Source organism: Porites lutea, chromosome 3 (assembly GCF_958299795.1).
Source record: "Porites lutea chromosome 3, jaPorLute2.1, whole genome shotgun sequence".
Classification (NCBI taxonomy): domain Eukaryota; kingdom Metazoa; phylum Cnidaria; class Anthozoa; order Scleractinia; family Poritidae; genus Porites; species Porites lutea.
Window position 1 is genome coordinate 45,222,330 of NC_133203.1, and position 26,773 is coordinate 45,249,102.

Genomic DNA, 26,773 nt, shown 5'->3' on the forward strand with positions numbered 1-26,773 from the left:
TTTTGGCAGGGGCACCCAACGTCAATTTTCGGAAAATATCTGTTCTGAAGACGATTTGAGTTCTAGAATTTTCGGAACATTTTTTGTAAAATTTCTTGCTTGCCTACCTCTCCTAGGATTTTCGAACATCTAAAAATTGGTGTAATTGCCCATTTTTAACGGATTTTTACCCTAAAAAGCTCACCTAGAATTTTCGGGAGCCTTTTTTCTGGCTGAAATTTTCGAAAAGGTAAGTTTTGATCCCTATGATTTTAGGATCTCGAGACTTTCAGGTAGGAAATCCGAACAGATGAAAAATTTTCAGGGGATAAAAATATGCCTATATCTACCGTTTAAATACTAAAATACGTTTAACAATGCTATGTTTAAGTGGTTTTGAACTATATTCTCGTTGGGTGCCCCTGTTTTGGATAGAATTTTATTCCTTGTAGCATTCACCCGGTATTATTTATTAAGCTTGTTTGAAGTGAACCTTGTAGTTTGTTGATACGAATCATCTTTCTCGCCGCCTCTGGAAGAAAACCCATCTCAAGTGTGAAAATAGACAGCAAAGCAGTCCGTATTTTTGCTTATTCAAGTAAGCCCGAGCAGTCAAACAAAAGGTCTGGAACGAGGTTGAAAAAGGAGAGTGAGACTGGGGACAGACCGTTTTTCTCTCGTGTGAGGCTCGCGCGTGTAAGACTCTTACGCCACGCTTTACCGATTTTTTTACTGATTTTGTGAAAAAACCCGACTGTTTTGCAGTCTAGTGTGAAAGCGGCCAATGCCGGTTGTCAAATTGAACACTGCAAGTCGTATTCAGTCCTTTCCTTGTGCTTTTGGATTCGTATTTGACCTTGCCATATCTCTCGCGTAACTGCTTACTATGTTCACATAATCTGGGTTAGGTTTGGAAAGACTCAAACGACACATAAAAGATGTAATCATCGACCTAGTTTTCTTGAACCTCTCCGCCAGTTAACTGTGGGGGGCTTTTATCGGACAGTTCAGTCGTCGACGTAAGAAACATACCTAACTACAACTTTCAGCACAATATTGCCAGAAAGTCCTTTTTTATTTTATTTGTTATTTTTTTGGCCTGGTTTTGGCCCTCTGACCTTCCATATAACTTGTCTCTGGTGTGGGTGGCGGAAAAGATAATGAAATGTGATGGTGGAGGAAAAACAATAGAAATGTGGTGGTGGTGGAGGGAAAACAATAGAAATGTGGTGGTGGTGGTGGTGGTGGAGGGAAAACAAAAAAATGTGGAGGGGAGGAGAGGAAACAGTAGAACAGAGGAGGAGAAGGATGAGGAAAAACAAAAATGTTGAAAGAGAAGAGGAAGAAGAAGAAGAAAAAAACAAAAACGAGGAGAAGGAGGGAAAAAATAAAAATTGATATGAGGACGAGGAGAGAAAACAGTAGAAATGATAAGACGGAGGAGGGAAAGCTATAGAAATGAAGTGGAACAGTAGGAGGGAAAACAATAAGCCAGAGGCGCTTTCCATTCAACCAAAACTTTCGAAATTTGGAAACAGAGGTAAATGGTACTGAAATTTCCCGAAAAAGTTTCCAGAAATTCCGGAAACTGTTGAATTTCCGAAACGCGAACCATTCAACCGAAAATCCGGGAGCAAAGTTGAATGGAAAGAAAACTTTCGGAAAAAAAATTTTTTGGAAAATTTGGGTATACCTCGTGAGGTTGTCCTTTTTTTTTTTGGAAATTCTGGAAAATGCCGTTCCATTCGCTACTGGAAGTTGCCAAAAATTCAAACCGGAAGTTTTAGTTAAATGTAAAGTGCCTAAGATTCTCTCTCAAAAAGCGGAGTAACTGGTCCTTACTATACTACTTACAAAAAAAGATGTCAATACAAATAACGACAAAAATATAAATCTCTGCAAATTGCATGGCAAAATTAATTTATTTCTTATAAATTACAAACTTACAAACTTTGTACGCTCTTGAACTAAATGGTTATCACTAAAAGAATACGTTATTAGATTACTCAACGATAAACTGCACTGTTTGAGCTTGTATGCATATGGAGACCATAAACTACCATAAGATATTCTAAACTAACAATATTTTATAATAATATATAAAAAGCAAGCCATTTAACCATTAAATAATTGTGATAAACTATGCCTTCGCTATGCTTCGTTTAACCTTGAACACATTGGTGCTAAAATCTTAGCACATTTTTTTAATTGCTATAAAATATAATTTAAAAACAACCTTGCCGTTTTTTAACCTCTTTTTCCTTAAATTCTTACATTCGGATTTTAAGTTATAATTTACTGCAGCTTTTTTATAATCAAAATAACGTAAAACCTAAGAGGAAAGACAAATTACTTTCAGATGCTCATGGCTGTAGCTAATGGTCCCATTCTAATGCTCAAAACTCTAAAGGTAAAATGTGACAGCGACAACAAATAAAACTATATGCAGCAGCAGCTGAGAACTCTCAGTGTTTTCGTATCGTATTAAATTTAATCGCTCCACCTTCATCATGTTTGCCCTTTCCTTAAGAGATAAGAACTTTATAGAGAGAAGTGTAAATAAAAAAGGGAGCATCGCGTTTACGAATTACGTGACCAATTTTTCCCTTAACTCTTGGTTTGCTATTCATTCTATAAATCTACACAAAAGATCCGTAAGGATTATTTTGAACTGCTTTTATCTGCTCATTTCTTTATTTAAGAAATTATCAACTTGAAACTCACATTTCAGGGTAGTCACGTGACTCTAAATCTCCAAACCCACGGTTGTTTTGTTAGCTCAAGGCACCGGCATCGGAGTAAACGTTCAGGGGCACCTAACGACTGTTTTCTGTAACATATCTGTTTGCAGTAGAAGCAAATATTGCCTACAATTTTCTAATGTTTAAAAACGGCAAATAGTTTCTAGGTGAGCGTTCCATCCAGGTACAACTCTTGAAGCTTATCTAAAAAATTCTTTGCGATTTACTGAAGTTTATTTTTTCACATTTTACTCCTTTTTATAAGGCTTATTTTCATAGAAAAAGGAAAACTAAAATTTTCGAATTTAAAAATGTGATGGAGAGAGGAATAAGAAAAACTCTCAGTTTCGTAAAACATGCGATGACTGCGATTGTATCTAAAAGTTTCGGAAAAATAACACTGAAGCCTTGTAACTTCAAAAAGTCAAAAGTTCCCTTTGGATGACCGAGCAGATACAAATTTTAAAGCGCCGCTTAGATACATTTCTAGATATCTCGAAGTATTCTGTCAAACTCTGGATAGCCTAAGAAGACTTTTCAATCCATGTCGGAGGAAACCGTCGTTGGGTGCCCCTGAACGGTGAATCCCGTACAAGCTTGTATTTCTTTCAAAGTTTCAAATTTCACAACTGCAAAACTTTTGTCTATAAATGCGATGCTGTTCTTTACATTACTGACTGCTTGAATGTCACATATTCATATATAATTTCACCTTCACCCTCCTCGGGATCCTTTTACAATGAACTGACTAAACTGGCCAGCTCTCTGTTGGCAATGTTAGCTCAATTCATGGTAAGAGTAATTAACCAGCTTTCAGAGGTTATTAGGGTTAGAATCCCGTACAATCCTGATATTTTTTTGGGCTTTCCGTTCGCTACTGGGCGGTAGTTACGACTTTAACTGTGATCTGACTTTCACAGAAAAAAAAATTCCCAAAAATTACCTTGCCCTTTGTTTAGAAGGTAAGGGACACAGAGGAATTTGTTGAAAAGAGTTTTTTTATAGGCTTTGTATGTGAATTCACTCAGCATTTTCTCCCAAACACAAGATCGAAATTATGTCAAAATGCACTCTCTTAGAGGGCTTTACTACAAAATTAAATTTAGGCTTGAAGTAATTAAACTGCATAGTTTTAGCTTAATATTTAAGTGCTTGGTGTGATTGCCATGAGTGATTAACTTAACTTCCTGTTTTCAATTACTTCTACTTCATGTTCCAATAGTTAAAAAAAATTATTGCAAACTGCTCCATATATTCTGACTTATCACAACCCTGGTTTTCTTATGTGTTCATCAATTTGTGGTTGAAGTGACAGTTGCACTGGTTTTCACAACACTGGAATAAGCTGGAGGCGGAGGGTGATAAGTCTGCACAGGGCCATACGCAGGAGGAGGATACGCTGCGTTATGCACATTTCCGCTGCCAGGCAAAACAGCAACTGTACCAGGATGCGGATAGGTGGGGTAAGGGGCGTTTACCCTCACAACATTCACACCCCCGCCAGCAATAACCCCAGGGGCACCTGGTGTAATTACCCCTGTGGTTTGACGAACGATGATGTGACGTGGACGATAACGATAGCGATAGTACCACCAGAGAATAAACACAAACAAAAAAATTGCCGAGATGACAAACCTGCAAGAGTTCAGACATTAATTATTAACTTTCTGGGCCTGGTTGCTCTCGAAAGGTAGTTAACGTTAACCCAGTATGAAATGGAGTTTTCTCATCTAGAAGCGAGTAAATTAATGAAGTTCATCAAGTATTGTTTGTCTCCAGCTTAGAGGTCCAGCTATGTTAACCCAAAGTGACTGAGCAGTACAAAACAGTCTGTAAGAACATGAACCCAACTTCAAAAAATTAATCCCAGGTTAAAACATCCTTTGACAAACCAAGCCGAACAGGATCATCTGAGCACATTGCTCCATGGTGAGAGTAATATTTATAGAAGAAAAATATTATCACAGCTATCACTACAGTAAAAATATAGTCACCAATTTGGTGATCTATTTTATGTTATTTTGTCAGATGCGATTCCAATTAAATTCAACACTGACTAACATTATCATAAACTACTTCACTGTGAGCATATATATGCCAGAAATCAGAAAATCTCTTGGTCTCCCATTCAGATCACCAAATCTCCCAATTCATAAAACAAAAACTTAACTTTTTTCTGTGCTTTTCTGTGCAATTTTTCCAATTTGTAAGGTTTCTGAGGCAGTTTTGAACTATTTCCATCACCTGACGAGAACTCATGTATTATAGCCTCTTTCATAGAAGTGTTAAAAGACTTTAAAAAAAATTACGAACAGGTAGCGGCAGAATTGTTGGACTGATAGTGGCTGCCAGAAGCACCTTCTTTGCAGAAATAATCCTTTACTGTGATAAGTACCAAAGCTTTTAACTAGCCTTATAGTACCTTTAAACAAGAACATTAAATTACAACAAAACAACATCTATAGATGTAAATAAAGTCACTTACCAGAGGTACCAGCGTGCATACACATAGGTACAACAGCTGCTAACTCCACAACAATACTGATTACTTGAACAACTAGCAAAGAGAAAAAAAAAACACTTTTCAATACACACTAGGCCCCTACTTCATGCCACCATTTTTCAGTAGGCAGGCTAACCAAAGTAGCTGGTGGGTACAAGCAGCATACTGCTGGGAGGTAACCTTGCGATGGACTAATATCCCATCCAGGGAAGAGTACCAACACTCCTAGGCAAAGCTCCAATCATTCGAGCCTTTGGCTCATGTGCGCCTTACCATTTAATTTTAACCTGACCTACGGTAACCCATAAGTTTTAACTGTAACAGAAAGAAGTGTTAGTAAGCATAAATTTTTAAAATCATATTCACCTGTAATAGTAGGTCACTGTTCTTTTACTGTAACTGCAATATTTGTAGCCATAGGACTGAAAAAATTAAAAACAAAAACTATATATTTGGCTTTGCTGAAAACGAGAGGAGCAGCCTAGCTTCTGTATGGAGTTATCAATACACACTGTATTTCAGTAAGTATACTCAGGTGATTACAGAGATTTGCACACTCTGATTGTTTGAGGATTGCAATATATCATTTGTTGTTAAATGCACTCCTAGCAGGATGATTTTAGTGATCTCTGCTGACTCTGTACGAGACTGAGTGCTAACTGTTGAAAGTTTTGATTGCTTTGAAGTCTTTTACCTTATGAGAGTGAGCAAAACACCAACAACAAAAATAAATTTACTAAAAGTGCACAAAAGTTCACTCGGTCCCTCGCCTATCCCTGTGGACTTCCCATATATGGACTACCCTGAAATGGACTATGCCGCTGAAGTTTAGTTATTAGGATAAGAAAACTGAGTGAATCAAGTTTTAGGTCAGTTTTCCCAGTATAATGCCCCTATAACCGGATTCATCACTCAGTTTCCTAACCCTAATCACTATACTTCGGCAGCTTAGTCCATTTTAGGGTAGTCTGTCCATTTTAGGGTAGTTTGTCTGTTTTATTATAATTATTGTTATTATTATTTATTTTTTTAATTTTTTAACAGTTTTATTGTGTTGCATTTTAACTTTATAAATACATAATTACGTAAAAACTTTTTACAAAAGAAATGAAAAATGAGATAGAAGAAAAAGAAAGATATTATACCCAAAACGGCAAGCACAACGAGACCATATATAAGGGCCCATGCAATGAACTGCCCAAATAGATAGTTAAAAATGTTAAGTCAAGTTGCCTGAAAGTCATCTTGACCAAAGTTATGTCACCCAAAATTTTTAGTCAAGTCACTCAAAATACTGAGTCATGTGGCTCGAAATTTTATCACGCTCAACAACATCCTAGCATCCCTATTGCACATTTATCATGCTTGTTTGGTCTCATCGAAGACTAAAGAACGAGATATATATTACTCATCTATCATGCTTGTTTCATTGTTCATCAAGGATTAAAGAGCGAGATATATTACACCTAATATCCCACTTGTTTGGTCTCATCATCGCTTAAAGAATGAGGTATGTTACACATTCTTCGTCCTGTTTCGTCTCATGATGATTTGAAGAACAAATTATTTCACACACTCTTTATTTAACAAAAAAAACTTTGTTTCTCTGTGCACTTCACCTGATAAAATTCAGGTGACGTGACTCAGCATTATTTCAGGTCACTTAACTCAGGTTTCGGTTGACAAATACTTCGGGCGAAATGACTTTCCGGCGACTTGACTGATTACCTTTAGTCCATCACCAGGCACAGTTACAAACAAACAGTAACAACATTTACCCACTCAGCATAAATACACACTTTCACATATACAAACTGAAGTTCACACAAGCACAGATTCTTAAAAAATTCTTTTTGATTTGATCACATTGCTTCTTTGTTAAGTGCATAAAACATTATGGCGTAAATCAACAAAATAATAATTTGAACTGTGGGTTTCCCTTTTGTCTCTGATAATCACCTGAGTAATTATACTCACCAAACAATTATCCACCAGGCTCAGTTAGGGTAAGGAAACTCAGTGAATCAAGTTTCAGGTCAGTTTTTCCCAGCATAATGACCCTAAATGGAACCTGATTCACTCAGTTTCCTAACCTTAATCACTATACTTCACAGTCGTTCAACCTTCGCCGGCTACTTAGGCATTCTGCAAAATTATTCGTGGCTTAACTGCAGAATACCCTGCCAGTTTAAAGCAACCCCCCAAAATAGGTGGATACGCAGATACTCAGTCACTAAGTATCCATGTATCCACTTTGTCACTACGTATCCGCGTATCCACTTAGTAAATATCTTAAAGAAATAATTGCGGGCGACAAGAGGAGCCCACAATCCTAATCTCCAGGTTGTTATCATGAATGCGTTGCATGTATGAAGCCCCCCCCGGGGGGGGGGGGGGGGGGGGGGTTACTCCCATACATTACCTATACAGGTATGTGCCGCCCAATGGGCTCTTGATTTTGAAGCTCCTGATTTAGAACGAGGTATCCATTTCAGAGGCGTTTCCTAGAACGGGGTATGATATTTCGAACGCACGAAAGCTCCAGTTTTGTGAGCAGCCATTTGAAATTATTCAAGGACAGATTGCTTTTAAAAATACGGTTCAATGCGTTAACAAGCAAATTGTTGTACTCTATGCACCTTAGAATGGAGTATAAAAAATTGGCCCATTTCTAGAACGGGGTATCAGTTTTAGGGCGAATTCTTGAACTGGGAAGTTTTTTTTAGAACGGGGTGCCAATTTGGAGTCCTGGGTGGCACATACCCACCCAAAAAATACCCAAGTGAACCCCCCCCCCCCCCCCCCGGGATGAAGCCTAGCTTTCGTTTGGACTTCCACTAAGGATGAATGGAATGCACAGAACGCAATTTGATCATGCACATTTGGACCTTCTATCACTCGTATTTTGATCACGCGTGCAGTTTTGACCAACTGTCACGTGAAACTTACACAAAGCACAGCATTTTGCCCTTCGCTCATTGCCGCCCACACTCCGTAACCTTTGGTTATTTCTAGTAGTCACTGCGTATCCGCGTATCCACTTTGATATACACTTAAGGCAGCATAAAAATCATACAGTATGACTATTTGTCGTTTTTAAAGCCACTGGAGGTAGAAAAGCGCATAAAAGGGATAACTGCGTATCCACACATCCATCTTTCTTCAGGGATACAGCTTCGAAGTGGCAGGGTATTCTGTAATTACTCCCTTATTCGTAGCTCTGAAGTCTTTGAAAACTCCCAAATAAGCTTTATATTGCTACGTCATATATAATCAGTTTGTTTCGATCCCCGAGTACTGTTTTGTCACCAGGAAACATAATTATACGCTTATTTGGAAAAATCAATACCCTCACTGACAAAATCCTAATGACGGGGAGTAAAATAATGCAATCTGAACCAGAACGGAGCAATTAATTCTCACTCCACGACTGATCAAATATCTTCCTATAATTATATCGTAGCTAACAAGATGACGTTCATATCTTACCAAACCTTACCTCTTTCAATACATACAGAATTATCAAACAAACCAATGCAACCTTCATTCTTCTACATCAGCAACAGCAAAACCAATTTTGTAAATTTCTCGACGCACGAAAACCTAAATATTTCAACACTCCTCTTCCCTGTCGATCGGTTTTCACCTGGTTCCTTGTCAACGAACGCGGAAACTAAAGGCAACTGTAACGAACGCTAATCGAACTTTTCCGATCATAACAAGTTCTACCGAAGACGAACGACTTATTCCGACGATAAAACAGTGCGTTGACATTGCATTGTGGGATTATATTGTTGTGTAAAAGCAATATGGCGGCCCGTTTTCCAGCTTCTGCCTCAATGCAGAGAATGGCGAATAATCCACAACAAGCCTCTATGTTTCAGCGATCTCAATTCCAACAGTCACCATATGGAATGGCGGTGAGTTTCTGGTTTATTGATTACCTTAATTCTTTGTTAGGTCATTTGAAATTATGTCAATTGAACACGCACGAGGGATATTTTCTTAGCACGATCACATTTGTAAAACAAAGTTTTACGGACTTATTCCTATATAGACAAAAATCTACTGTTGATTTAATTAAGCTTTCCAAATGGAATAGTACAAACCATTTAATTTCCCAATTAGAATTTCCAGTTTCCGCTTCTAAAATAAATAGTACAATGAAACCCGCGACCAAGAACCTGCAATTCCTAAGTTAGTCTAAACAGGTTCTTAAAAACTTACACTTAGGCTGCTAAGGTTCTAAAATATAGGATTATATTTTGTAAGGAGAAAAAATGGATTTTAGAGCACTAGGAGTATCTATCGGTATTCACCTCATTCCTTATCTAAAATAAGCATACTAAATTAGTATTTATGTAAAAATGACCATAAGAAGAAGAACTGATTACAACTGACCACATGAATTTGAAATCCTCCTTCAGAACAAAACATACATGTATTGTAATGCCTTATCTCATTTTCCCAAGTTTTCAGGGGTTTTTTGTGTAGATTTTAGAAAATAAGAACCTGTTTCAAATTTAAGGCTAATCAGGTTCTTGTATATGTAGGGGAGGCCTAACTGGCAAAAGAGGCCCTCTAAGGAGGGCAAGGGTACATATGTCCCTAGTCTGAATTTCAAATTCGGCCATTTCGCGTTTCACGTAGTAGGCCATGTCCCTCTTGGTATTTAACCCATCATTATGTCGTTTGTCACCTTTTTATCCAGTCTTATGTCGCTGTTTCAAGGCCATTTTGCTTGTCGGAATTTTACCCTTACAAGGCCTCACAAATTTTGCCTTAGTCGCAGGTTTTAACTGTAATAAGTGCCTAATGTCTACTTTCCAAATTTGCCAGTGTGATAATGATTATCTTGCAGGGGCTGTTATGTTAAGCAAGCTTAATGTAATGTAACAATCATAATTTTGACTTTTAAGGATATTAGCTTAGAAAATTCTAGCATTGTGAAAAAATAACTTTGGATGCACCAAAAAAATGAGGATCCCTAATTTCTTTGAGGAGATAGTGACTCAAAGTTTTCCTTGATTATGAGATCATTTACATCCTGCATCAACTCATTTTGTCTGTAGTGACTAGGTGTTGGACAAATAATATTAAAACATTGTTTTTGCTATACCAGCGTCCAGCTAACAGCTCAAGTGCTGCCATGTCGATGCGTGTACAGGGAACTTCAGGTATGCATGCTTATGGCCCAAATGTTCCAAGAGCAAGCCTGGTACCTGGAGCTGCAGCAGCATTGGAGCAGGCGAGGCGACGACAGGATGCCAAGAACAGAAGAAGGTAAAAACTTCAGCAAAATTAGTTGGTGAAAAATGAGCTCCAAAACATAATAATAATTCAAAAAAATTAATTTTAAATGAGTTAAATAATTTCATTTCCCATTGTACTTTATAGTGGTATTATGAGAAAAATGTTTTTAAGGTTCCATGTTGTTTTACAATAATGTGTAAGTATAATATTATATTAACTTTAACGGCTCTTTGTTCTTTTAAGGAAGAAGAAAATGTCAGACAAGATCTTGCCACAAAGGGTGAGTAGTATTTAACAAGTTAAAAAAAGTGTATGTTAGATGTATCTAATTTTGATTTGTTCTGATTAAAGGCAAGTGCTCAAAACATCAGCTTTTCAATAACTTACAGTAGTAAATTGACTTAAAGGGGCTACACTGTATGTCATGCCATTTGTTACCTTGTTTAAAAGCTAAAATGTTTTTTTCAATCAGTTGAATTGCAAAAATAACACTCTAGTTTTGTTATTTAGGACTATATTTAGGCATTGCAACTGTTTCTTGTCGTCTGTTGCAACAGATGGTAAAGGTGGACGTTGATTCAAAATTGAAAATGTTAGGCCAACTTATTCAAGTTTTAAGGCTATGCCTGCAAAAATCACCAGGCCCCAATTGTTCAAAAGCTGGATAGTGCTATCCACTGGATAAATCACTAGCCAATGGATAAGTATTAGGGAAATTAATAATATTATTGCACTATGCACTGGATGGAGATTTATCTGCTGGATATCGCTATCCACCTTTTTAACAACTGGGGCCAGAAGAATTATTATGGTTAAGGCTTCCTGGTGAAATTTGTTTGGTACCTTCCTCATATCAGTAACAAGGCCTTTTTTATATACAGAAAGTAAAGGCATCGAGTAATGACTTCAGCACAGAGTTGACTTAAAACAGCAATACCCTCATAAGCCCTATAAATCAACTTAGTTGATAAAAACCTCTGTTGATTAGAAGGCAATTTATTCTGGTCAATGGAGCTTCGCATCCTGAGAGCCCTGCTAAAGCCTGGTATCTAATAACAGACTGTTCATCTTCTTAAGGATTGGACAATTTTTTATTCGTATTGTTAGATTTTTGTCATTGACAAGGTCACAAATTACATGTAGGTCTAAATATTGTTATTTTAAGGTAAGAGACCTTGTACCTGAGTCCCAAGCTTACATGGACCTGCTAGCATTTGAAAGGAAGCTCGATGCTACAATAATGCGTAAGAGATTAGACATTCAAGAAGCTTTGAAAAGACCAATGAAGGTAGGATGATTATTTATTTTAAAACAATTTAGTGATAACTTATATGCCTAGTGGTTCTTCATCGTCCATTATTCCTGATCAAATTTGAATTTTCGAAAGTTGGTGTTTGTGGAGACGGGAAAACTGGAGAACCTGGAGAAAAAGGTCTCAGGGCAAAGAAGAGAACCTACCACAAACTTAACCCACATAAGGTATTGGCTCTGGCCCTGGAATCCATCAGAACATTTTTTAGCATATGATTGTGCCAACAACTCTCCTGGATTATCTGGGAATCTCTCAGATATGACACCAATCTCCTGATCTCCCATACGGGTCACCAAATCTCCTGGATAAAATCGAGTTATGAGCTTTTCTGAGTGTGCTTTAATTTGGAATTTATCCTATTTTCTCTGAAAATTCAAATTTTCTTTGATTCACAGTTCAGTTTCTGGGGCATTTTTGTACATATTTCACCACTGACAAAGATGAATTTGCCATTACAATCATAAAAGCGAATTGTGATGGTCTGTTCCTAGTGTAAGACTTCATGTAATGTCCTAAGCCATTCCCATGTGATAAATCAGGGACTGGATCGAATTGTGTTTATCAGGTGGTCGGAGTCGTAACCTGAGATCAGGCTCTATTTTCGTTTCGCTTTGAAAATTACATTCCGGCGGGCAAGGCGAAACGAAAAGCGAGCCTGATACAAACCTTTAACGGAATGTCTGCCGCCCACTTTTTTGATTGATTGACATTTGCCGAATCAGCCAATCAGAATTACTTCCATTGCTTGTTTTTCTAGTATGCAAATTTTTCACGCGTGGGAAAAATGCAGACTGGCTGACTTAAAAAATAGCTTTTATCTGTTAATTTTTTCAGCTTAAAATAAAACAGTCAGCACAATCACATTTAACTTCTTGCGAGATTAAGGGAGATCTCGAAGGTTACTTCTGTTGGCGTAGAAGGTAAAAAGTTTTCGAAAAGACGGCGACACGATGTTCTACTAGTTTTATTATTTTGGCTAGGCGCTCTGGAATTTAAAATACTGAAATCTCTATTTTTCCGTTGTCTTGATATTTTCCTTGGCAATTTCCCCCGATTTTCAGTACATAAATATTTAAAAACAAAAGCAAACAGCCAACGAGCGAAGACACCAGTTTTCTTGGTTTACTTTTATCAAAAAGTGTAGTCAAACAACCAGTCTGTGAACCCTGAAAATTCCTTGAACAGCGATGCGATATTTTTCGTCTAATACTTCACAGTTGGCGATTGAGGTTTCTTTCGCAGTGAGCCTCCGCTTGGGTACCCCGTTCAGAGAAGTCATTCCCGGCTAAACTTTCAAATGAAACCAGTTTTAAGATGGGCAGTATTTTGATTTGCACCCGTTTGTTGGTAAATCGAAGTGCACCTTGTTACCGGTCAACAACTTGCAGAGGGATTCAACTCTGCTATACACTCACTTTCCGTAAATAAAGCAAATCCTGAGAAGATATGAACAACTACATGAATTTTCTGAATTTCCATTGCACATATTAAGGCATATTTTCATACCATAAGACCATAAAACAATAAAAAAGACAGCAAAATTGATCCTTCTCTCCGCTGACGACAGATCATTCACGAAAACAACCACGCGAGGATTTTTTCCCTTTCGCTTCCGGCGTTTCCGACGGCCAATCAGATCTTGTGTTATTGTCTAACAGCCAATCAGCATTACGGCCAAAATCTGGCCGTAACGAGCACAAACTTGTAATAGTTTGTATCAGGCCCAATTTCAGCGGTAGCCGTTAGAGAGAATGTATGAGAACCGCTCAAATTGGGCCTGATCTCAGGTTATCGGAGTCGGGGTTGGGGGGTTGGCCGTTGCTATGCGGGAGGGTAATGCAAAAAGGACAGTCTTCTGTCTACATTTCCAGAGGTTCGCATCTCTTTATAAGAGGAGTCAGAGCTCTTGCCACTGTTCCTTCCTTTTCCCCCGTCCTCTTGCTACCCTTGCTGATCCCCTGTATAGACTGTCATTGTGTGCTACCACATTGTTACTCAAAAAGAAGCTGTGTCCTGTAATGTCTCCATCTAAGCATACGTGAAGTGGTGCCTTTCATACATGTGGCATCCATTTCCACGTGTGTGTGTCTGTGTGTGGAGAGGGCAGCGTCAATTGACTAGAACTTACACGTAAATTTATACATTTATCATACCATATATTTTATTTACAGCAAAAGAAGAAGCTTAGAATTTACCTGACAACTAACTTTTATGTGCCAAGACCAGAAAATGAAGTAAGTTACTAGATCTAATAGTTTTTGCAAAGGTTGAAGCAATATTGTATGAATATTATAAGCCTTAAAGAAAGCATAACTGTGTACATGTTGTAAGACTGTAACTATAATTATGTTATAGTGATTGAGGTAATAATTTATTTTCTTTATCATAAAGCTACTCTTTTTAATCAAACTTGTACCATAAATAGCTTTGCGTTGTTTTCAGGATGAAGAGAACATTGTCCCTTCATGGGAATTGAGAGTTGAAGGTCGACTTTTAGAGGAGGTAATGTTCATGGCAATTACCGTCAGGATGCTTTTACTTTACACAGTACTTTTTAGTTTAACAACAACCCATACAGATATAATACGTGGCAGTCCTAAAAATTCTGATGTTTATGTAAAAGAATTCATACATGAATCAATAACAAGTTTTGATTGACTTGTTTTACTTGTGTAAACAGGCCTGAGTGTGGATGAATGTGTCTTTTAAAAAGATATAAGGTGAAATCTGTGTTGGCTTGAAAGGTGTACCTGCTCAGAACTTCATTGTGCAACCACCTCAAGTGAAAAACTGTGTAAATCCAAACCAACTCCTAGGCATTAAGCACGATAGCTCTTTTGACACTTCTTGCACGTGATCACTTCCTTCCTTTTAAGCAAGCACAAAATCATGCCATTTCAGTTGCCACTTACTGTATTTGTTTTTCATACATTTTTGCATTTGTTGCTCTTGGTAATGACAGGCTTAGGGTGAAATGAATTTTTGGAGCACATTTATTTTTCACGTATCATTGTATTGTGGTTAACATGTCCTTAAGTTACTGAAAATATTATTTCCTTTTTTCCAGACTCAAGCCCCCAAAACTGATGGCCCAAGACAGAAGCGCAAGTTCTCTACTTATTTCAAGAGTCTTGTTATCGAGTTGGATAGAGAGCTATATGGTCCAGATAACCACCTTGTAGAGGTATCAAGTGCTTTAAAAGAAGAAATATGCCAACAATCAAAATTGTCCAGGGACAAGTGTAATTTAAATGTAAAGGGTGCAAAGACCTCTTCTGGACAAAGAACATTTGAAGGAGCTGCATCCAAAGATAATGGAATTGGCTGCCAATGCAGATTAAGAAAATAACTGTTTTATCTTGTTTTAAAAGAGAACTATACAATTATTTAAGGAAAGATGATGTTGACAATCACAGGTGTACATTGTGATTTTTTTTCAATTTTTTTTTTAATATACTGTATTTAATTTTTGTTGAGTTGTCAGTTTTCTGTGTGCTGAGAAAACTTTTGATTTTGTGTTCTTCTTTACAGTGGCATAGAACAAGTTCCACTCAAGAGACAGATGGCTTTCAGGTATCCATTTTTTCCCTTTTCTTCCAAAGCTGTGACTCCTGTTGTCATTTGACAATTTTGGTGTAATGAGCAAAAGCTTTTCAGGTGCCACTTATACCCAGTCAGTTGCCAGTTTAATTTATTGGTGTTGACCTTTAAGAATTCAAATGAAATAATATTATGACATACAATACTAGTACTTATATGTACTTAGTGCATGGAGGGGTATAATAGTTATCATATACACCTGTAGAAGCTAACTTCAGTTTCAGGAACAGTAGAAAATCAGTGAACCAGTGGCTTGAAATGCTTGTGTTAAAAGAATTAAGACAAAGCATTCAGTGTAAGTTTGTTGAAATTGGCTAAACTACAGGTACTAACTAGTGCCCCTGTCCTTAATATTTTTTCTTATGATTTCAAGGTGAAAAGACCAGGAGAGGAGAATGTGAAATGTACAATCATGTTCTTGCTGGATTATCAGGTTGGTTCTTCACTTACCTGTCTTACCTGGTTGTGGAGGTGAAAATGTTCCTCACCACTTCAAATACAACTGTACATGTATCTTTAATGGTTCTAATCTAGTTGGAAGTGTTTAATACTGGAAGTAATTTGTACATGTTTGTGATAGTCTTGTACATAGGGATGATAAAGAAAGCATTAAAAATTGACCAATTCTACTGTTTTTCCATGTCATAAATAAAGTTACGGAGGGTTACAAGTAATGTTTCTTTTCAGAAAGTGACCATTTTATTCAGACAGGTCAGAAAGGTTGTCAGCCATTCATCATATTTTCTTTCACCCTATAAGCTCAAATATCCACATACAAATTTAGCCTGCAAGCAAGCTCTCCTATCTGGGCGAGTGAAGCAAGGACGCGCGAGCGAGCGGCAAGGCCAAATCCAAACCAGTCTTTGTTTGTCTTATAAACATTCTGCTTATCTTTGGTTTGTTACCATTTGATATTAGCCCCCTCAGTACAAACTGGAACCCAGGCTGGCGCGTCTCATGGGTATTCACACACAAACCAGACCAGTGATTGTGAATGCAATATGGCAATACATTAAGGTGAGAAAGTTGAAAAAAAATAATACATAGGGCGACACAAACCATGCGTGAAGCAGTTTCTTTATGTTAAAGGTTGACAACCTGCTTCTCTTCGTTGATATGTCCCGTGCCCACTTTTTCAGAGTCACAATTTGCAAGATTCTCATGAGAGAGAGTACATAAACTGTGACAGATACTTTCAGCAGGTAAGAAAAAACCTTGCTTACAGGAAAGTAATAATTATTGTGCAAGTGGGGAAAATTCCTTTTTGCAATGCAATGAGAAAATTCTAAAAGTGAATCCTTTTTCTTGAGAAAAGCTAAAAGTTGTGATTTATGAGATGTGATAGGGCCAAAAACGGTAAAGGAGGAAGGGGGTCTCCTTGTGTCCTTGTTGTGCAGGCTCAGTGCTCAGCCTTCGCAAGTTTAAAGGGATTGTTAAATTTGTTTCCCTTTCTTGATCTTAGACTGGGAATAATCCCTGCAAATTGAACACAAAGATAATTCAGTCTTTTATGACAAATGAAACCCATTCAAGCATATTAATAGTACCTTAAAAATTCTCTTGAAATTTCCTTGGCATTGATGTTGTGCCTGTTGAAAGTTTCAATCTGCTTCGCTCGTAGTTATTATGGGAAACTGGTTACGAAAGCTGATTAAAAATTAAAGATGAATGCAGCGGTGCTGCAGTTTGTGTAGAGTAGGGAGCTTCCTGACCATGCGAAATCATTTATTTTTAGTTCTTACATTGAAAATAATAGTAATGTGACGTTTCAAATTCTATTGTTGAGTTAGTTCAAAAATGATAGGAAAGTTCAACATTGTGCACTATCAAGTAATAAAAAGCTAACGAAAACATTTAACAAAGTAATCTGTCCGGCTTCATTTTATTGTCAAGTTTATTGTTCTACTAGGTAACATAGTTTTACTTATATTTTACTTAGATTTGTTTTTGAAAGAATCAATAGAACCTCAGTTTTATCCACGTAACATGTACCACCTCACATGTGGTTATTTTTGTGTTTAGATCTTTGAATGTAATCGAATGAAGTTCAGCGAAATTCCTCAACGTTTAAGTGCCTTATTGCTCCCACCCGACCCCATTGTCATTCATCATCTCATAAGGTAAGGCCTTTAAAAAGCAATGTTAAAGTTTATTTTTAAACGTGCTAAGGAAAACAAACGGCTGCTCGCAGTGTATGCCTGAGGCTCGTGAAATAAAGGTTTCTTTCTTCATGTACCTTCATCTCTTTTCTGTCTCCCTGTTCAATCTTTGCACTCGCATCAGGGCCAATTTAACAGTCAAATTAGAATCCCAAATTTATTTGGCAGCCGAAATACAAGTCGGCAACCATGAAAAAAACTGTTGCTCGGTAGCTTTCCTTAGCCTCGCACGCAGGCGTTTTTAGGGGAGCTCGTGTTTCGTCCCTACGAGCTCCCCTAAAAAGGCCTGTCTGGGAGGCTATAGCTTTCCTTTGAATAGACACACTTAGCGATTGCATCCACAGGCCCGAAAGTTAAAACCACCTTGCACGTCATGATAAGCAGCACCGCAGAAAAGTAGTACTGCTAAGTGGCGTTCATGTGAATGGTGACCCTTTGATTCACTATGCCTCCTTAATTGACTTTAAGGGGAAAAATATTTTCGGGACCATGACATTTAAGCAGCTCATATTTCCTCATATGTGTTTCTGTAGCAAAGAGACGCCTGAAAACAAGAGAACAACTTGCTATGACATTGAAGTTGAAGTTGTAAGTAACCGTTAAATTGCTGTGATAACTAGCTTCGTTTTTCCATTTATTATTATTATTATTATTATTATTATTATTATTATTTTGACGAAACTGAGAAAATAAAAACGTTTCTGACTTGATTTCTTCGACTGGAAAGCAAATAGTGGTCGCTGCCTGTTTTCGGCACATGAGGCCGGAATTGCACTAAGTCGAATTCTTTTTATCAGTAATGCGGGGTAAAAGTTTGTCTTTTTGTCAGTACTGAATGCGGTAAGCAAGGCTGTGCTCTAGCAGAGCCCCGTGGCCGCTGGCGCCTAACTTTTGCCCTCGGGCGACTAGAAAATCTTAGATTTTTCATACAAATCATATGCTGGGCACTCTAGATTTTACAGTTTCAAAGCACTGGGATCCCTTCAATTTTCCTTAGAGCACAGCCTTGGGTGCGTATAGTTTGTCAGTAACTCGATTTTTAATGGTATGTCGCGAAGCGGCCGCGTGAGCAACACAAGCTAAAACCAGGAGACTACGGATTACAGTGTGCTTAAATTTGTGATAGTCTTTGTTGCCTTTGCAGTGTTTCGTCACTTAGAGAGACCCTTTAAGAACATAAGAGCTTAACAAATGTTATTCCTTTTTTGCGTCGTAAACTAGATATAGATAGATGACAGATGACTCTTTAATTTACGGTCTCTTTTTTATCTTACTGTAGGATGATACACTGAAGGCTCAAATGCAGTCTTTCTTACTTTCCACCGCCAGCCAAAATGAGATCGCTGCTTTTGACAACAAGGTAAATCTCATAAAAAAATGTAACCCTGTGCTTTTTTGACTTGTATATCCCTTTTGTTGCATTTAAATACATCCAGACAAATTATTTCATCCAGGAGTTGTAAGCGTTTGGGTTAGTGTAATCGTGAGAAAGTCTTCTCACAGTGGTTCAGAGTGAAACAATTGGACTGCAATGCGCCTTCGCGAGAGAGCTATTTTCAGTTCATTATAAAAAGCAATTTTGGCATTGCGTTGGTTTTGCCTCACTATAATATACAATTGGCTAAAGACACGGCAAACCGGCAACAAAAAACGTGAAACTAACATTACTTCAAATCGAGTTGAAAAGCAATGTTGAGCGTTTAGCCACGTATGAACCAAACCTGTCTTGCAACAAATCAGATTGTTGCAGGATTCGGAACGTTGTTACAGAAAGTGGAGAGTAGTTCTACGTGTTTGACCAAGATGACTGAATATTCACCTCGTTTATTTTGTTTGTTTTTGTTTTTGCGTTTTTTTTAAAGAACTTGGTCAGTATCTGGCTATCTTGACCTCACTCTTCGTCAATAACGCAAATATATTAGAAATCACTTTTTGTTTGCTTTTGCAGATATACGAGACAGTAGAAACTATTAATCAACTGAAAATCAACCGAGAGTTTTTTCTTGGTTTTGCAAGAGATCCGCCGGTAAGAAAATGGAAATATCATGAGTTTGAAATATTATTCTAACTTTGTGATTCCATCTCTTCCTCTTATACATGGTCAGATTAAATCTAATAATTTTCTTTTTCTCTCGTTTTCGTTTAGGAATTTATTAATCAGTGGATTCAATCTCAGAGCCAAGATCTTAAGGTATATTTTACGCGTATCGTCTTTTACTAGCGATACATAATTAACCTTTTAACCTATGTAGAATTCTTACTTTATACCAGAGTTTATTTTTTAAAATATTTCGCGCTATTTTCCCGACCAATCAGCGGTAAAACCAACTCAACTAACACGTTTTCCGCTTCGAGTAGTTTGCTGTATGTATGATTCTAGTTCTCATTGGTCAGAGTAACTTTCCGAAACCAATGACATGTGACATTCGTTTTCCCGCCTTTGACTCACGTTATGCTTGAGTTCTGATTGGTCAGTTATTATTGTCGTCTGTCTGTGCCTGTTTTGATTGGACTTAGTAATTACTTGGGTTTTGCAACAGCCAGTTAATACCACTTTAAATGAATGTCTGTCTAGCGACGCAAACATAAGTTTAAGCATAAAGATAAGAACCTAGAGGGTTGTCCAATAAACTCAACTAGACTCTCGTCGTGCCCCTCAGTAAGCCTAACGCAAGCATTAGCAAAAGCATGGGTATGAGAAGCTTTTGAGCTGGTGGGAACGGCCGTGGCATAAACATAAGCAAAAACTAAAGAAGAACGCACGGTTTTGATATTCTTGTGTTCAGGATTCTTACAGGATTCTTACGGATCATGAAAAAACCTGGAAAGTCATGAAATTAAAAACTTTCATTTTCCAGTCCTGGAAAGTCATGCAATTTAATTGTTCGTCATGTAATGTCATGGAAAATTAAAGTTTTATTTGGTAGATCAGATTTGGCAGATGTCAAAGCAAGGACAATACAAGATCGACACAAGTAATTAATAGCGCGAACAGCAGGCGTTTTGGTGTACACCAGAGTTTGTGTCTGTTGAACTGTCAGTTAAGTCAAAAAATATCCTTAAACAAGGAAAGTCATTGAAAATTTTCGAAAGTAACAGCTAGACCTAAAGTCGTGGAAATCTTGAAAAGGTCATGGAGAGTCTTGCAATTTGAAGTCCTTAAAAGAGTACAAACCCTATGTTTACGCTTGTGTCAATGCCGTCTTCAATAGCGCATAAGCCCTTTATGCTCATGCTTATCTTTGCGTTGCCAGTGAGCTCACTGACTTTCAAAAGCAGACAAAACGAGAAAGCTTTCCAGTACCTAAGGGTGCTTTAAGTTAAAGGAAATAAAAGTAATAGATCAATAGCATATAAAAATATGTTCTGCCAATTATTGACGACTTGCAGTTCTTGTATTTTTGGCGCCTGTGTTGGTTTTTGAGTTCAATGCCTGTTGTTGTCTTAGGTCATGACAGATGTTGTTGGAAATCCTGAGGAAGAGCGGCGAGCAGATTTCTTTCATCTTCCATGGTCACAAGAGGCCGTTTGCCGCTACTTCTACGGCAAGGTATTACCTCTGGTTTGGAATTGTTATCTCTTTAAGAAGTGGCTTATGTCAAACTGAAAGAAAAGTTCTCAATTTTGTTTCGCAAATTTTTCAAGAAATTACCATTTCTGGATTTTCTGGAAAGCTCTTGGTATTTGATGTTGGCGGGTGATTGTGTGTGCTAACATGGCGGATTATTGGGTCATTTCCGGCCACCATCACGCTAGTGTGAACGCGACACTGTGACGCAAGCGCGTGAGTGGTATACGGGCACTCTAGCGTTAGTTCGTATCGCATTGATCTAATACTTACGATAGTGTGCTTACGCAACAGGACGGCGGAAAGAAGAAGACGGCAAAACGCTGGTGTGTGACGAACGTGACAAGGCTATTACTCGCGATTTTTTCGTGACCCTCACTTAACAATACTGTGTTATGGTCTTTTACAAAAAGATCTGTCTAAAGGAGGGTGAAGTTTGGAGAAAAAAAATTATTTAAACATTATTGTTGTCACTATGGTCACACAAGGTTTGCCGTCTTCTTTTCCCCGTTTTCCTTTTGCGTATTTTCACTATTGGTCAAACGTCTGAGCTTACTGGCCATATATTTGACATTTAGGGCGTATTTCCTCCGTCTCGTAATTTGTACGTGCGTACGCGCGTAAATAAAATAGAGGCGATGTTTTGAAAGACCGCGCGAAAATGTAAAGGTTGAGCGAAGTTCAGTAGTGGAATTCGCTTTATTACTGGCCTGCTCTATCCAGCGAGTTCTTACTAATGGTAAACGCAGATAATCTTAAGGTGATGTTAGACGGGACAATTTGCAACGGCCATTTTAGGGCAACACAACGTTGCAATGTTTGAACAATGCTGTAACCATTTCAAACAATATCGCAACAATGTTGCAACGCTGTGTTGCGCTAAAACTCGTTGCGAATTGTCTCGTGTAACATACATACATGTAAAACCCTTTATTGACTGTTCTAGCATGAGTTTTAAAAAAAGTGTTATCGTTTTTGCCCTAGGTTCAACAAAAACGTGCTGAGTTAGAACAAGCCTTGGGTATCAGGGGAACATAACTCACAGATAAGAGTTTGTTATGTTTTTGGTAGATTTTCACGTGCCGATCACGTGCTCACATGCGAGGGCTTATTTGTACCTTGTACCAGCATACTGTATAAGCTGCTGTCCTTTTCTAGAAACTGTCATACCTTGATTTTCGTTTCGTTATCTCAAGTTTGTATCTTAAGATCTAAACAAGTATCAAATAGGAATAAACATTGCTCCAAATATCTCAGTTGGTAAATTTAATTTTACGGTCTATGTACTTCAACTGGACTGGTGATCTGTCAGTTTTATATTCTTTTCGTTCGTTATTTCTCTGGAACATTCAAACACAAACGTATGGAAAGTTTATAACTAGAAGTCACTTCTTGGTAGTAGATATCTAGAGAATCCTTGAGTTTCTCAAATTTGGAATGCTTCCGCTTCATGCAAACGGCGTTTTACGGCTGTTCGTCTTAAATTTGAATTAGTTGTTGGTTGTCTCTTCACCTCCCCGGCGTTTCATTTGATTGTTTGTCTGTTTGGTTTTGTTCTTGGTGGTGGTGTTTTCATCTTTTGCCAATTGTTTTCGTTTATGCAAAAACAAACCGTGAATCTCTCTGTATGGTGTACGCAATTTGAACTCATCATAACAATGTGATAAGTTTCTTCAGTAGTATGGCTAAACCGACTTCGTTCCACTCTAACAAATCACCAAATAGAGCGATAAGGAACTTTTTGAGGGCCGCACAATCTCGCCTTTTCTCTCAATAAATCACAGGTAAAAACAAAACCAATGACGCCTTGCACGCGTTTCCCGCGTTTGACGATCGCTTCATGTAATTGCCTCGCCCTGATTGGTTCATTTTATTTTAAGGCGGCTCGAACCTGCTGCCTTTTTCAGCAGGAAAAATTTGACCGATTTTTATGATTCTGGGCTTCCTTAATAAAAAAAATTGTGGAACTTTAAGAAAATCTTATTTATTATCTTGTAGGTATAAAACGTTTGAGATATCGGCATATATTTCAAACCGCATTTTTACGAAAAATGTAAATAACTTCGAAATCCTACGACACATCTTTTCCTATACTAACTTCAGGAAATAAGCCTCAGAGCTCTCTAGTTCTATATCTGCAAGTTCAAAGTAAATCATGACCATACAACTCGCCGCGCAAAATGCTGGTCGAATTTCACCTTAAAATGCTACGCTAACACATTTGTGAAAGTTGACGCACAAATAGACGAAGAGTGCCCACGGACTATCTCCTATCTGCAAGGGTACTCCTACCCAAAGTTTTATTGCAAGAAACTGAATAATAAGAAAACCTTCGGCGAATACAGTTAGTACTACAGGAAGAGCAACTTTATGCTGAATGCGGGGTGAGATTAAAGAACTTCTTCTTCTTGAATCAGCTCAGTTTTGGTGAACGCAATTGCTTTGATAGACTCGCTTCCGGGGGAAAACAATCTTTTTTTTCACTCCTAACCTTGTTTCTACAGTCGACTCCCGATAATTCGAACCTTCAAGGGAAATAGAAAAAAGGTCGAGTCATCGGGAGTTCGAGTTATCGAGGGTAAAATTGTATAGAAAATGATCTGAAGGGAAATGAAAATTACTTGGAGTTAGCGGGAGGTTCGAGTTATAGAGGGTTCGAGATTACGGGAGTCGACTGTAGTTTTTTAATTGCGAGGCTTGTCGTGCAAAATGGTTTGTTTTCATGCAAAATGGTAGTCACGGGATATTGTTCTATTGGGTTTGTGACACTTATTAACGTTAGCTACTGTAAGTAACGCTGTGAATGCTACTTATAGTGATTAAAAACAATCAGAAGTGAACTGAGTTTCGATATAAGTTTTTTTCCAAAGTGCGCAAATACAAAGTAAAACCAGAACGCGTTTTTAATCAAACAAAGCGAACATTTTTTTTATTTCAATATTCCTCACGCTTACACACGCCTACGAATGAACCTTCGGCAATTCGCTAACTTCCGCTTCCTGTCTCATTTGTACAAAGTAATACAACAAAAAAAATCCACTGAAAAAGTACTTTACGAAGGCTAGAGATGGAGTAATTTGTAAAACTCGAGCTAGTGCTATCCACATCACGTGGTCGTTTATTTTCTGCCGGAGCAGCACGCGGTCGGGCAGGACGATACGCATGTGTGGGCACAGACGGGTGGGCAGGGAGGGGGTGGTGGTGGAGGGGGAGCAGGTTCTCCTGGGGGTCCTGGAGGTCCTTGGGGTCCGGGTGGTCCTGGAGGTCCGGCCTCTCCCATGGGTCCGATAGGTCCGACTGGTCCGGGAGGTCCCATTCTTCCAGAAGGTCCAGGTGGTCCAGGCTTAGCGGGCTCTGGTGGGGGTGGTGGTGGGGGTGGAGGCGGTGGTGGAGCGGGTGGGGGAGGTAGACAGCAGGACACCGCGCACGCCGGTGCGCAACCGGGGGAACATCCTGGGGGACACGGATTAGCGTCTCTTTTGTTTTCTGCGGTGAAAAAAGATGGCAAATTAGCAGGTACAGAAAGCTTTGACAAGGCAAAACAAGATTTGACACGTGAATCAATCCTTTTTTCTTTTCTTTCTCAAATTTACTGTTTCGACACCGATCAGGCATCCTTTCACGTAGACAAACGAAAACCACCTGTCTTAACCTTATCAATATGCATAATCTCTTCACATATCTCCAGACATTTCATATTTTATCAGTAAGCAGAAATTGTGTGGAAATCGTGACAAGCCAGTTGTTTAAACAGAGTCTAAACTCATGCCGCCTTTTCAGACAACCGATTCTTCTACGGACCCGTTCATGGCTTTTACAAGTGTGCTATATGCTCTTTTGACCCTGATAATTTTTAAAACAGGCCAAATTACTTAAGTAAGAGTGATTTTACTGAACCCGTGAATTAGATAGCGGATTACTACGCAGTTTTGCTCTTCAATGTCATCGTTTCCTCTTGTTTACTTGTAACTATTTGGCACGATTTGTTAAAAAATGTTTTAAGGATTAAGTAAAGTCACTCCAGAAAGGGTTTTCTAAAACACTTGCTAAGTTCGGTTTTTAACAACCAGCCCTAATTTTTTGTTTGGTTTCTCTCGAACTTTCTACTTCGGGCAATTCTTTTTTCCCATTTAGGCCGTAGTCAGCTGAATCTTTCGGCGTACTTCTAACAGTCTTACCGCCTTTCTAGGTGATATTTTTTATCATAAATTTGACTAGATTGAAAACATCCGCATAATTAAAATAAATGAACATTTACACGTTCCGTTTATAGAAAAGCATAAATTCCATCACTATGCAAGCGTTTCTGCTCAAAACATGGCGAAAAAATGGAGGTTGAATTCGGACACCAGCCCCGAATAAGATGAATAATAAATAGTCAACACATGTTTATGGGTTTTCGCTCCACTAACTAGCAGGTTTCTACAGGAACCCGTTTTTTCTTTAACAGAGTAATGATAAGTTATTTTTAGCGTTCTTTTGGTGAAGACAAATATGTTTCACATATTCTGACGGGCCGATAAATTTTGTTTCCTTGAAAATGACTGAGTTAAAATTATACGAAAGCAGTTATTATTCTTTTACACTTCAAATATTATTTGCAGGGTTCACTCAAAAAGGTTAAAGATTTTGATTTTTAGACCTCGCTTTTATAATAACTTTTAGTTACTTCTACATAAAATAAATGAACTAAATTCTCCTTAGAAGAAGCCAGATATGATATTAGTGCAGTATTGCTATGAAATCGAGAAACATTTTGGCTAATGATATCATCGTGATAAAAAATCCCAAGCTTTGCGCTCTAGAGATCAACAGAAAACAAACATTTCAAGGTTGATCGCTCGAACGCAAATGTAGGTGGTGGTTATTCATTATTCATTGTTAGCTAAGCAAGATTCGATCCCTTAGTTCAAAGAAATTCTTGGAAATATTTTGCACTACTAAGTAAGTAAATGTAGCTCACTATTCATGGCTCGTATACTTTTAAAATTATGATGGTGGCAAAATGATTTCCTTTAACCAGGAAGGCATGTTTCATAAATGCCCGAAACCTTGGAACCATTTTTTAAGACTATCAAACTTATATGTGGTAAAACTAATCACGATTAAGCTATGATTAAAAACTAAATTAGAACATAACAACTTACTTGATTTTGCGTACGTTGAGACCACAAGGAGTGCTAAGCACCCTAGAATAAGCTTAGATGCCATCTGCAAAAAGAGCAAGATATGTTTGAGTTTGCTGTAGGGCTAATTAAATAGTATAAATTGCGAAAAATGCCTTAAATGTCTCTTTTCCCATGGAAAAAAAAAATTCGCATAAAGCTGATTGCGCTTTCGCTACCTCAAATCTTATTGATACGACCGACGGTTATATCGTAAAAAGTCTAAAACAAAAGAACCGTTGATCAATTTTGTGTAAGTGAACAATATCTCGAGCTTTTAATCCAAAAAATTATTAAATTTAAGAGAAGTATGTATTCAGCTTTGCTAACGATAAATCTAAAAGAACATTTTTGTGGAAATTAATTGTCAGTAACGACTCTTACCTCTGGATCTCAGCTAAGTGATCGTTGAAATGTGCTTGAAAAAGACTGTTTTCCAATTTATATCTTTAAGTCATTAATTAAACACAATTCTAGACGTGTAATAGCACGG

At 37.9% G+C, this 26,773-nt stretch overlaps 3 protein-coding genes across 3 annotated transcripts; 1 reads left to right on the forward strand and 2 right to left on the reverse strand.

Moving 5' to 3' along the window:
* Positions 1-1,882: 1,882 nt before the first annotated feature.
* Positions 1,883-8,902, reverse strand: LOC140931245 (uncharacterized). The gene is made up of 4 exons (XM_073381012.1): positions 8,723-8,902; positions 5,590-5,645; positions 5,206-5,277; positions 1,883-4,355 (listed from the first exon to the last, which is right to left on the reverse strand). Exons 1-4 carry the CDS (start codon positions 8,768-8,770, stop codon positions 4,013-4,015), a joined length of 519 nt encoding a protein of 172 aa, XP_073237113.1. The 5' UTR covers positions 8,771-8,902; the 3' UTR covers positions 1,883-4,012.
* Positions 8,903-8,987: 85 nt separating this feature from the next.
* LOC140931244 (SWI/SNF-related matrix-associated actin-dependent regulator of chromatin subfamily D member 1-like) lies at positions 8,988-22,366 on the forward strand. Its single transcript, XM_073381011.1, has 18 exons — positions 8,988-9,143; positions 10,346-10,506; positions 10,720-10,756; positions 11,642-11,764; positions 13,960-14,022; positions 14,231-14,290; positions 14,856-14,972; positions 15,320-15,361; positions 15,762-15,821; positions 16,307-16,405; positions 16,528-16,590; positions 17,411-17,508; positions 18,081-18,135; positions 18,827-18,907; positions 19,496-19,573; positions 19,694-19,738; positions 20,996-21,097; positions 22,100-22,366. Exons 1-18 carry the CDS (start codon positions 9,033-9,035, stop codon positions 22,151-22,153), a joined length of 1,449 nt encoding a protein of 482 aa, XP_073237112.1. The 5' UTR covers positions 8,988-9,032; the 3' UTR covers positions 22,154-22,366.
* Positions 22,367-24,015: 1,649 nt separating this feature from the next.
* Positions 24,016-26,755, reverse strand: LOC140929804 (uncharacterized). Its single transcript, XM_073379506.1, has 3 exons — positions 26,665-26,755; positions 26,263-26,326; positions 24,016-24,601 (listed from the first exon to the last, which is right to left on the reverse strand). The coding sequence occupies exons 2-3, from the start codon at positions 26,324-26,326 to the stop codon at positions 24,234-24,236; spliced, it is 432 nt and encodes a 143-aa protein (XP_073235607.1). The 5' UTR covers positions 26,665-26,755; the 3' UTR covers positions 24,016-24,233.
* Between the last annotated feature and the right edge of the window lie 18 nt (positions 26,756-26,773).

What these genes read in the sequence shown, in the direction of transcription:
- LOC140931245 (XM_073381012.1), bottom strand. Translation starts at nt 8,770, where the DNA reads ATGAAGGTTGCATTGGTTTGTTTGATAATTCTGTATGTATTGAAAGAG. An exon ending in TTCTGTATGTATTGAAAGAG is followed by an intron (nt 5,646 to 8,722) that starts GTAAGGTTTGGT and finishes TAATTTTTTCAG; the next exon opens with TCCTATGGCTACAAATATTG. An exon ending in TATGCACGCTGGTACCTCTG is followed by an intron (nt 4,356 to 5,205) that starts GTAAGTGACTTT and finishes GAACTCTTGCAG; the next exon opens with GTTTGTCATCTCGGCAATTT.
- LOC140929804 (XM_073379506.1), bottom strand. Translation starts at nt 26,326, where the DNA reads ATGGCATCTAAGCTTATTCTAGGGTGCTTAGCACTCCTTGTGGTCTCA. An exon ending in CTCAACGTACGCAAAATCAA is followed by an intron (nt 24,602 to 26,262) that starts GTAAGTTGTTAT and finishes TTTTCACCGCAG; the next exon opens with AAAACAAAAGAGACGCTAAT.
- LOC140931244 (XM_073381011.1), top strand. Translation starts at nt 9,033, where the DNA reads ATGGCGGCCCGTTTTCCAGCTTCTGCCTCAATGCAGAGAATGGCGAAT. An exon ending in AGTCACCATATGGAATGGCG is followed by an intron (nt 9,144 to 10,345) that starts GTGAGTTTCTGG and finishes TTGCTATACCAG; the next exon opens with CGTCCAGCTAACAGCTCAAG. An exon ending in TGTTCTTGCTGGATTATCAG is followed by an intron (nt 15,822 to 16,306) that starts GTTGGTTCTTCA and finishes ATTTGATATTAG; the next exon opens with CCCCCTCAGTACAAACTGGA.